General features: G+C 42.2%; 1 protein-coding gene across 1 annotated transcript; it reads right to left on the bottom strand.

The window, feature by feature from the left end:
• Positions 1 to 8,600: 8,600 nt before the first annotated feature.
• LOC123459556 (polyadenylate-binding protein 4-like) lies at positions 8,601 to 11,098 on the bottom strand. The gene has a single exon (XM_045146501.1). The coding sequence runs from the start codon at positions 10,789 to 10,791 to the stop codon at positions 8,899 to 8,901; it is 1,893 nt and encodes a 630-aa protein (XP_045002436.1). The 5' UTR covers positions 10,792 to 11,098; the 3' UTR covers positions 8,601 to 8,898.
• Between the last annotated feature and the right edge of the window lie 911 nt (positions 11,099 to 12,009).

Raw genomic sequence — 12,009 nt, 5'->3', positions numbered from 1 at the left:
AAGCATAGAAAGATCACTGATTAAATCAATTAAACATTTAATTTTTTTTGAGGTAGGGCCTCTCAAGTGCTGGGATTAAAGGTGTGCCCACTTTGAAGATAGATTTTATTTATTTATTTGTACAACTCATAGTAAGATTTCACATTATCTTCCCAAAAATTCATAAAATTTTTCACTAGAAAAATAAAATTAAGGCCTGGAGAGATGGCTTAGCAATTAAGGTATTTGCCTGCAAAGCCAAAGGGCCCAGGTTCAATTCCTCAGGACCCACGTTAGCCAGATGCACAAGGGGTTGAACACATTTGGAGTTCGTTTGTTGTGGCTAGAGGCCCAGGGGTGGCCATTCTCTCTCTATCCCTCTTTCTCTGTCAAAAAAATACATAAGTAAATAAAAGAAATATTAAAAAATAAATAAATCCCATTGCAGACAGCATTTCAGGTGTTATTTAGCAGCTACAAGACAACAGAATGTTCTACATTTCACACCGTTATCTATGTTCTACATTTCACACTGTAATCAATGTTCATTTCACACTGTTATCTATATGTTCTGTATTTTGCACTGTAATCTATGTTCTATATTTCACACTGTTATCTATGTTATATATCTCACACTGTTATCTATGTTCTACATCTCACACTGTTATCTCTGTTCTACATCTCACACTGTTATCTATATGTTCTATATTTCACACTGTTATCTATGTTCTACATGTCACACTTTTATCTATGTTCCACATCTCACACTGTTATCTATATGTTCTATATCTCACACTGTTATCTATGTTCTACATCTCGCACTGTTATCTATGTTCTATATCTCACACTGTTATCTATGTTCTACATCTCACACTGTTATCTATGTTCTACATGTCACACTGTTATCTATGTTCCACATTTCACACTGTTATCTATATGTTCTATATTTCACACTGTTATCTATGTTCTACATGTCACACTGTTATCTATGTTCTACATCTCACACTGTTATCTCTGTTCTACATCTCACACTGTTATCTGTGTTCTACATCTCGCACTGTTATCTATGTTCTACATGTCACACTGTTATCTATGTTCTACATTTCACACTGTTATCTATGTTCTACATCTCACACTGTTATCTATGTTCTATATCTCACACTATTATCTCTGTTCTACATCTCACACTGTTATCTATATGTTCTATATCTCACACTGTTATCTATGTTCTACATTTCACACTGTTATCTATGTTCTACATTTCACACTGTTATCTATGTTCTATATCTCACACTATTATCTCTGTTCTACATCTTGCACTGTTATCTATGTTCTACATTTCACACTGTTATCTATGTTCTACATGTCACACTGTTATCTATGTTCTACATGTCACACTGTTATCTATGTTCTATATTTCACACTGTTATCTATGTTCTACATGTCACACTGTTATCTATGTTCTATATCTCACACTGTTATCTATGTTCTACATCTCACACTGTTATCTATATGTTCTACATCTCACACTGTTATCTATGTTCTATATTTCACACTGTTATCTATGTTCTACATGTCACACTGTTATCTATGTTCTATATCTCACACTGTTATCTATGTTCTACATCTCACACTGTTATCTATATGTTCTACATCTCACACTGTTATCTATGTTCTATATTTCACACTGTTATCTATGTTCTACATCTCACACTGTTATCTATGTTCTACATCTCACACTGTTATCTATATGTTCTACATCTCACACTGTTATCTATGTTCTACATCTCACACTGTTATCTATATGTTCTACATTTCACACTGCTATCTATATGTTCTACATCTCACACTGTTATCTATGTTCTACATTTCACATTGTTATCTCTGTTCTACATGTCACACTGTTATCTATGTTCTACATTTCACACTGTTATCTATGTTCTATATTTCACACTGTTATCTATGTTCTACATCTCACACTGTTATCTATATGTTCTATATCTCACACTGTTATCTATGTTCTACATCTCACACTGTTATCTATATGTTCTACATTTCACACTGTTATCTATGTTCTACATGTCACACTGTTATCTATGTTCTACATTTCACACTGTTATCTATGTTCTATATTTCACACTGTTATCTATGTTCTACATCTCACACTGTTATCTATATGTTCTACATCTCACACTGTTATTTATGTTCTACATCTCACACTGTTATCTATATGTTCTACATCTCACACTGTTATCTATGTTCTACATCTCACACTGTTATCTATGTTCTACATTTCACACTGTTATCTATGTTCTATATCCCACACTGTTATCTATGTTCTATATCTCACAATGTTATCTATGTTCTTTATTTCACACTGTTATCTATGTTCTATATCTCACTATGTTATCTATGTTCTACATTTCACACTGTTATCTATGTTCTATATTTCACACTGTTATCTATGTTCTACATGTATCACTATTATTGATATCTTTTTGAGAAAGCATTTCTTGTTTTATAGTCCAACTCTACACTTACTACATTGCCAAGAATGATCTCAATTTTTTTGTTTTTTTTTTCTTAAACTATATTCTGTATTAACTTTTTATAAAAATGCTTGCACTCATAAACACCTTTACCCTCACTGCAATTCTGCTGAGTCTTCTTCAATGAAGTTATTGGTATTCAATGTGAAGACCAGTAGGTCTCAGTCAGTTGCTATGGGTGGAGGGTACAATGTCTCAGGCTATTCCCACTTACCCTGGGCTCTTAAAATCCCTCTACTTCCTCTTCCCCAGACACTGTGGTCACTCGAATCTTATTATCCACAGGCAAACACTTTAACTACAAAGAAAGGAACACTAAATCAGATCCCTATCTTGTCTGCCAAGACCTTGAACTTCTATTACTCCTCCCTCCACCTTCCAAATGCTAGGATGTCATGCATGCATCACCCTTTGATTTGTACAGTGATGAGGATCAAACCCAGGGCTTTGAACCATGCTAGATATACCTGACCAACTGAGTTAATCCTCAGCTCTTATTTTAAGTGTTGTTTGTTTGCTATTTTGTTTGAGGCAGTCTCATTGTGATAGAAGGAATTTAACAGGGAAACCAGACCAAGATGATGCACTAAAACAGTTTCTATTGTACAACCCTTTAGCAGGGAGATAACAATACCCTGAGTTTCCTCCCTATCTATATAGCTGCACCCCTCCTGGATCTTATCTGGTTAGTGTAGCCATAGGCACAAACACTGTCCCCCCCCCCAAAAAAACCAGCATTTTATTCTGCATTTGTATTTTCTTATGACTGACTTATATTGTTAAGGAACCTTAGAAACTTGTAACCCACCAATAGCATAAGAATTAAAGATGATGTCAAATTGCCTACCATACTGTCTATAAAACCTTGCAGCTATCAGAGCTCAGTACTCAAGCTTTGAAAGTTATTCCCCTGAGTCCACATTAGCATGAAAAAAAATTTCTGCTTGTCTAATCTATGCTGTTATCTCTGTGTGACTCATCTTCCCATAACATCTCTATATATTCCAGGCTGGTTTCAAACTTAGGATCCTTTTCTCTGATCCTGAATGTACCCAGTTCACCTTAGTATGTCAGGAAACATCAGTATGAAAGCAGATCTTATCACCAAGAAGACTGGTTAATGAGTAGTGGGCAGGTACTGTGGATGTGGCAGCAAATATATGATTCAAGCCTTAAGTAAAAATTGAAAAGTGAGTTTTAATCAGACTATTCAGAATGTACAAAATGTTCCACATATAAATCATTTCTAAGCTTTAGTACTTAATATTGTTGATATGAAGTTGATTGTGAGTAGCTGAAATTGAAGAAATCAAAACAACAGGCAAGTGAGAGAATGTCTGCAGAATTTTTAAAACACTGTTTAGCTAGGCATGGTGGTACACACCTGTAGTCCCAGCATGTAGTAGGCAGAGGGCAAATTCCACAAGTTTTAGACCAACCTGGAAACAGTGAGACCCTGTTCCCAAACCAAGAGAACAAAAAGAAAAAGAAGTGAAGTGAAAAAGAAGAAAAGCACTTCATCAGAAACAATGGAGTAGCTGAATGTAGTGGTGCATGCCTTAAATCCCAGCACTGGAGAGGCAGAAGTAGGAGGAGGATGGGTGTGAGTTCAAGGCCAGCCTGAGACTGTAGAGTGAGTTCCAGACCAGCCTGGGCTAGACTGAGACTTTACTTCAAAAAACAACAACAGGACTGGAGACTAGCAGTTAAAGTGTTTGCCTGTGGAGCCTAAGAACCTAGGTTCAATTCCCCAGTATCCATATAAGCCAGATGCACAAGGTGACATATGCATCTGCAGTTCGTTTGTAGTGGCTAGAGGCGTTGGCATGCCCATTCTCTCTCTCTTTCTCTACCTGCCTCTCTCTTTCTCTCTCAAAAAATTAAGTTAGACAACAACAACAATAAAAGTAGTGGAGTAGAATTTTCTTAAAAGTAGTTTTAGAAAAAGGGACCTGAGGAACTTTATCAAATGGAGAAACATGATCTTAAATCCTACCTAGAAGGAATAGCATGTTTAAGAAAAAACTGGTAAATGTGTTGTGTTAAACCACACTTTGAAGATCTGTATGCAAAGCAGGTCCATATACATTCAAGAGAAGTGAAGGGATAATACTGGGAGGCCCAGGATAATAGACAACATGTATTATACAAGTAGGTGTCAGCTGCCAAAAGCTATTAATGGAAGTGTTGCAGGTAGTCTTCAGTGAGGTTGTCATGAATATGTTTGGTCTCTAAGGGAAGGTATGACCCAGTTAAAACAAACAAGGAGATGGCACATGAACGCCTGGATTACATGTTGTCCTGATGGAGAGTGCCAGCTCAGGGAGGTAAAGGCAAACATTATTTGGACATTGGTTTTCTTTTATAGATCTGTAACTTACTCTGTGTCTAACTACAGCAAAATATTTAGAATTTAAAACCTGGATGAATTACTAAAAAACAAACAAACAAACAAAATGACCCTTACCTACAACACCCTGAGAAGGGAAACACTCAAACCCCACAGAGTATTAATTTTATACCTAAGATAAAAATCAAATTATCAGGCTAGAGAGATGGCATAGCAGTTAAGGCATTTGCCTGAAAAGCCAAAGATCCCTGGTTTGATACCCAGGACCCACATTAGCCTGATGCATAAGGGGGCACATGTGTCTGGAGTTCATTTGCAGTGGCTGGAGGCCCTGCCACATCTATCCTCTCTCTCCCCCCTACTTTTTCTGTCAAACAAATAAATAAATAAAAATAAAATATTTTAAGAATCATCTTACAGACTAGTGTATACTTGTGCATTGGCTGTGAAACACAGTAAACAAGGAAAGGAAGACAGGGAGGGTTTGCCCTGAAGCTGCAGCGCTGATAGCTCTCAGTGAGGTCCAGCATGGGGAAAGAAGAGTTAAAAATGAAGAACAGTTTTTGTAAAGTATTTGTTAGCAGCTCAGTAGGAAGAAAAGATTATACCAAGACAAAAAAAATAAATAAATAACTGTGCTTAAAGAAAGATTATGATAACCATCCTATTGTTAGGTTGAACCTAGTAGTGTGGATTTATAATCACAACTCAGGCAGCAGATTCAAGTCCCGTGTTCACATTTTAGTGAGACCATGTCTCAAAATAAAACAATAAAAGAGGGCTGAGAATGTTACTAGTTTGCAGCGTACATGCTTAGTCTGCATAAGTCTCCATGCTCAGTCTTTACTATGGAAAAAAATATACTGATCCTGTACTCAAATAGTCCAAGCCAAAAAAATATTTCTAGCATTAGAATATAGTTATGGAGATGAGTAAGAAGATAAAAGCCTGAAAACAAAGGAAAGTGCTACACTCCAACAGTCCTGAGCAGACAGAACAGAGCAAACAGAGCAAAAGGAAGGTATTCCTTCACCCCTTGATTAGCAAATCCATTGAAACTCAACAAAAAGCCCAATATAAGCCCACTAATGCAGATATTTGTAAGTGTATTATTGAAATTATATGAAAATTCTTTTCTGATTTCTTAACTCTACTCAGAGGGTAGTAGAAATCTGAGGAGTAATGCTTAAAAACACAATGCAGGAATTTGAATTTACCAGGTGAAAAAAGTAGGTCTTATGAGCTCCATAGTATGTTCATATGGCATGTATTTCAAGTTGAGAGCAGCTAGTTGACTAATGTATTTTTCTACACCTAGAGTAGAGTGTGATCATTGAGCTCAGGCAGAAGTGTCAGGTGGATTTCTCAGACATGGAGAGAGACAATGGAGGCGAGAGAAGAGGAACATCCCTCTGGTCCTTAAAGGACCACCGACTATCAGCCAGGGAAGGAATCGAAGCAGAATGTGGAAAGTATGGAAGATCAATACACAGAGAGTGCCAACCAGAAAATTTCTCTGTATTTAGATTATTAAAGCAAAGGCTATTGATTCAGGAATCTGAGTGTCTTTGAGAGCCACAGAGATTTTCTCAACTCTTGACTGGCCTGTAGCTCAGCACTCGTGGAGCCAGAAGTTCACAGCCACACAGCGCTTCCACAGAGTCAGTGACCTCCAGCTTCTGGTCTTAGGAATTTCCACAAATGAAATCCTAAGACCACAGACAGTGAAGTGTAGAAACATTTTATTACAGAGCTTAAGAGAAGGAAAGAAGGCAGTGGTCTTACAGAGCAAAAAGGCATCCCTGGAAATAGAAAAAGGCAAGCTGATGATTATGTCTGGGCTCTTTTGGGGGAATATACTTGATAGAAACTGAGCTAGGAGTACAGTTCACATGCTGGGTGCTCAGGTGCTTCTTGGAAGATGATTTCTTTCAGGAATCTTAATCTTCTGGGAAAGAAAGTAATATTAATAGGAAATAAGAGAATGTTAAACAATGTTTAGCAACAAGATGGTACACGCAGAGGTTTCCAGAAAAACACTGTTGCACCTACTTTCTACTGAATGGACTGATAAAACTCCTGTGGTCACAGAGAGAAGGAATGTTGCATGCCAGAGCCACATGACCTTTGACTACCTTTAGCCCCTGTGATGGTTAACATATTGTCAACTTGATCTGTTTAGTAAACCACAGAAATCCATTTTGGGTGGGTTTCTGAGGTTGCTTCCAGAGGTTCTGAGGTTTCTGAGGTTCTCCCAGATCGGGCTGCACCTCTCAGAGAAGTGTATATATGGAAGCTCTGGGTGAAAAGAGCCCTCTTTTTCTTTCCTTCCACTTGGCTGCGGCGCTCCTTGCTGCCTTTCAGCATGGAATGAATGCTAGCTTGGACTGAAGACCAGGGTCAGTGCAGATTGAAAAACAGTGACTCCCCTGGAAGCCTCCAGGCCTTTGGCGCCGGATTGGGACTGCTGTGGCATCTGGCCATGTTGACTGAGCAACTACTCAGTTCCTTGATTCTTGGGCCTGCAACTGCTATTTGGACTGCCTTAAGCTAATCCATTAAATTTCCTTTTTAATATAATTCATTTTATCAGTTCTGTTCTTCTAGAGACCCTGACTACTACAGCCCTCAATGACCATTTATTGGCTACCTCTGTGCCTGACCTAATATCCTAGAGACTATCAGGTGATCAGGTATGACCTTTTTGGAATTTACTGACAGACCCTTGAACTTCCAAAAACTCAAGTGCTCATCAGAGAGTATTTTAAACCTGTGTTGGATATGTCCCAGCTTTTCTATAACCCGTCTACCTGATGGTCATTCAATGTATTTTAAAAGTGCCTTGATTTATGACTTTCTTTTGCCTTGTATCTACAAAGATATTCATGAAATTGTAACGAACATGGAATTGGGGCAACCTAGATTAGTGTTCTCAGGCCATGGTCACTCATAGTTGACTGTAGAATAAGCTATCTCTTTCCTTTTTAACGTGAGAGCTGCATCTTGCATTGATGGTAGGTAGTAGATAATAGAACACATTAAAAAGAAAAATGTTAGGAAAGCTAGAATAACAGTGATACCCAGATGCAAGTAATAAAAAAAGGTGGAGGTTTTGGAAGGCTTAGAATTATAAAGAAAGTTGAAGAGAAAGTTATGTGTGCTATTATAAGGTGGTTTATAAAATTATTTTTAGGCAGGAAAATAAAGTATGGGTGGGAGAATGAAATATAGAGTGAAGGTAGGAGAGGATATGTTGGGTGGTGAGCCTGGGGCAGTGAAAGACTTGGTCAGGAGGAACAAGCAGCATCGTCGTGCTCCTTAGGTGCTGGAGGGAGAGATTGGTGTAGAGCACTGGGGCATAAGAGGGCTGTGTCACGGGCTCTGGTGTCAGCGAAGTTGCTAAGTACGGAGATGTATTTTTGTCCCGTGGATGACCTTTACAGTGGAGCCAGCGCCTGGAGTGCAGAGGGAAGTGATGGTGGGGTCCCTTTTGAGCTGAGGGCTCCCCTTTCTCTCCAAATCAGGATGTTAGAGTGGATGATATTGTGAATATTATGAGCATATTTTGAATAAGCAGAGATACTGACACTGTAGGCAGCAGCCCAGGTTAGGGCTTTGGGCAAGGGTGAACTTAGCCTGTTGGGAGATGGGATGGTGTGGTAAGGATTTGGCTTCTTTTTTTTTTTTTTTTTTTTTTTTTTATGGAGGTTTTTTCCCCTTTATTGAGAAACTTAAGACTTGGGTACATCAAAACCAATTTCTGGGGGTGGGAATAATCAAAACCCACAATAGAAAAAAAAAAAGTTAATACTGGGCCAAAGTAGAACCCAGAGAATATATTCTTATAATTGAAAAATTCTAGGTGCTTCATAATTGACCTTTTGATACAAAATGACCTATTAAATTTGCAACTTCTGTTTCTTGGTGTTGAGGTCCATAGGACAAGCTAGGAAGTCTTCAAACCTTGAGCTGAATTCCATGAGGGGTTATTTGGCTTCTGACTCATCTTCCTTCCCTTGTCTAGGAGGTAGCAGCAGCGACCGCGCCCACCTTCTGGGCAGCTTCTTTCTTGGCATGATGAGCCTGCAGAACTGCTACAGCTTCATCCACCTTGGAGCGGAGAGACTCTGGGGACTCCAGCATGTGCAGCAGCTCCGAGTTGTCGATCTCCAGCAGCATTCCTGTGATCTTTCCAGCCAGATTGGCATGCATTGTTTGGATAAGAGGGAATAAACGTTCCCCCAGCATCTGCTTCTGTTCCTGGGGGGGCGCAGCGGCCAGCATGGAGGCAGTCAGGGGCTCCTGGCCCTGCACGTGCACTGCAGGCTGAGGTGCCTGCAGAGGCTGGAGGGCAGGGTGAGGGCTGCGGACGCTGGAGGCGTACTTGTATGGGGCCACAGCCCGAGGAGCAGCAGCAACTGCAGCACGAGGCGTAAGGTTCTGCACGGCTGTGGGAACACCGACTCTCTGAGTGGTAGTAGGGAGGCCACGAGAGGCCGGAGCATTACCAGTTGGAGCCAGATGGCGAAGAGCTGGACGAGGCCCAGACTGGCGTATAGCACTTGGCATCCCTTGGAAGCCTTGAGGTCTCCCACCTTGCTGCCAGCGTGGATTAGGCCTCATCTGTGCTAACTGGTTAGGTGTGTAATATGGAGGTCTTCCCTGGGCCTGTGGAACTGCTGGCACAAAGTAGCCGCCAGCTGCAGGTTGGAGCTGATTTAAAATGGCACTGGCAGGGAGCGCTCTCATCCCGGCCACACGCTGCCTGTACTGGTTGGTCAGGTGAGCCTTTCTCTCCTCCTTCCTCTGGGCCAGGGCAACGTACAGTGGCTTGGAGCCTACAATGCGTCCGTTCATCTCAGTGACTGCTTTGGTTGCCTCTTCAGGAGATGAAAAGCAGACGAAGCCAAACCCTTTGCTCCTTCCATCCTCCAGCATTACCTTAGCACTGGTGATTGATCCAAATGGAGAAAACTCTTTCCTTAATTTCTCATCATCAATGGTGTCATCCAAGTTCTTAATGTAGAGATTTACTCCCTGGTACCGACTAATTCTCTCCTGTTTCAGCTGCTCGAATTTCCGTTTTAATTCAGCCTGACGTTCTACTTTCTTCTGTGCACGGCCTACAAATATAACTTTCCCACTGATCTCTTTTCCCTTCATGTCTTCTACAGCCTTATTGGCCTCCTCGTGTTTTTCATAACTCACAAAGCCAAAGCCTTTCGACTTCCCACTGGGGTCTCTCATCACCTTGACACTGAGGGTCTTACCAAACTGGCTGAATAGCTCTTTCAGGCTCTCGTCATCCATCTCTTCTCCAAAGTTTTTGATGTACACATTGGTGAATTCCTTGGCTTTGGCTCCAAGCTCAGCTTCACGCTCTTTGCGTGACTTGAATCTGCCCACAAACGCTTTGCGGTCATTGAGGAGCATGCCATTCATCTTCTCGATGGCCTTGTCAGCAGCCTCTTGGGTCTCCAAGTGGAGAAAGGCATAACCCTTAGAACCATTCTCATCACACACCACCTTGCAGGACAGACTATTTCCAAAGGCAGAGAAAGTATCATAAAGGGCCTTGTTGTCTATAGATTTATCCAGGTTCTTGATGAAGACATTCCCCACACCAGATTTTCTCAAAGAGGGATCTCTCTGAGACCACATGATACAGATTGGCTTTCCCTTAATCACATCGAAGTTCATGGTGTCCAAGGCCCTCTCGGCGTCAGCTGGCTGCTGGAAGTTGACGTAGGCATAACCCAGAGAGCGGCGGGTGATCATATCCCGGCAGACCCGGATGGACAGCACAGGCCCCGCCGGACTGAACTTTTCGTACAGTATGGCCTCGGTGACGTCCGAGTGCAGGTCGCCCACGTACAGGGAGGCCACGGGGTAGCTGCTGGCTGCAGCGTTCATCTCCCCGCCCCCCACCACCCCGAGCCCCGCCAGGAGGACTTCTCACGTGGGGGGGCCGCCGCCGGACAAAAGGGGGCTCGGGAGAGCCGGGGCCGCGCCGCAGCGCACAGGTGGCACCGGGAGCGGCTGGAGCGGGGCTCGCTCGGGAGGCGGGACCGGAGCGTGCGGGGACGGCTCACGCGGGACCGCAAAACCTCAAAGACAAAGACTCGCAGAAAAATAATAACAACAACAGTAATAATTTATATATCTCTGGTCCTCCCCGAGAGTTTGTAATTTGCAAGCTGTCCTGGCTGGACGCTTCAAGTCTTTAAAAATAAAAACTAAAAAAAGAACCCAAAAATTAAACTAGGGGTTGGGGGGGGGGGAATCCTTCAAGATTCAAGAGGCAGCCAGATGCTGCTGCCCACGGCGGCCTTGGGGACACGCGTTTCTCGATAAATATAGGCCCCGGGCTCCCGGCGGTTTACAATTACAGCGGCCGGGGAAGAGGGAAACCAAAGCCTCGCCGGTGCCGCCTGGGCCGGCCCCGGGCGGGCGGGCGAAGGGCAGCGCGGACACGTGGTGCGCCGGCCGGCGCGGGGCAGGACTCGGGCCGGAGGGCGGCGGGCTCACCACCGGACCGGCCGACGGACGGACGGACGGACGACCCCCGACGGCGGCGTGGGCAGGCCGGAAGCGTGCTAAAGTGTCTTCCCCGCGAGTTCCCCGTGGACGCGCCTTCTCGTTTCCTTTTTCTCTTGTATTTTTTTTCTTAGTTTTTTTTTTTTTTTTTTTCAGGCCTTTTGCAGGTTTGAGTAGTTTCTTTTTTTTTTAATTTTTTTTTTTTTTTTTTTTTTTTTTTTTTTTTTTTTTTGCTTCAGGCTGCTAAGCCTGGAAGCGATGCAAGCGGAGGCGACCCGGGGCGGAGAGAGGATTTGGCTTCTTTTATATGGAGGTTTTGTGGGTGAGTTTTCTCCTTGGAGGATAGCATATTGAGGGTGCTGCCATTAATAAACCAGTCGGGGAATCAGGCTCACCTCTGAACTACCTATCATATTTCTCAAGAGGTCTAGTGAGTGTCTTACACAGGATCCCTAGAGACCTCTTTTCCAAATGTGGGAATTTAGGAAAGGAAGAGTAGAGGGCACCAGAAATGTTTCCATTACTGGAGTTCTTCCGCTTTACCTAGAACCCGTTGTCTTCAGTGGATTGATGACAGAGCTGAAAATGGAATGG

Source organism: Jaculus jaculus, chromosome 3 (genome assembly GCF_020740685.1).
Source record: "Jaculus jaculus isolate mJacJac1 chromosome 3, mJacJac1.mat.Y.cur, whole genome shotgun sequence".
NCBI lineage: Eukaryota > Metazoa > Chordata > Mammalia > Rodentia > Dipodidae > Jaculus > Jaculus jaculus.
Note: the sequence above shows the minus strand (reverse complement) of the source record. Positions and strands in the feature narration are given on the sequence as shown.

Bases quoted from the DNA above. Each gene is read 5' to 3' on its own strand.
- LOC123459556 (XM_045146501.1), bottom strand. From the start codon at position 10,791: ATGAACGCTGCAGCCAGCAGCTACCCCGTGGCCTCCCTGTACGTGGGC.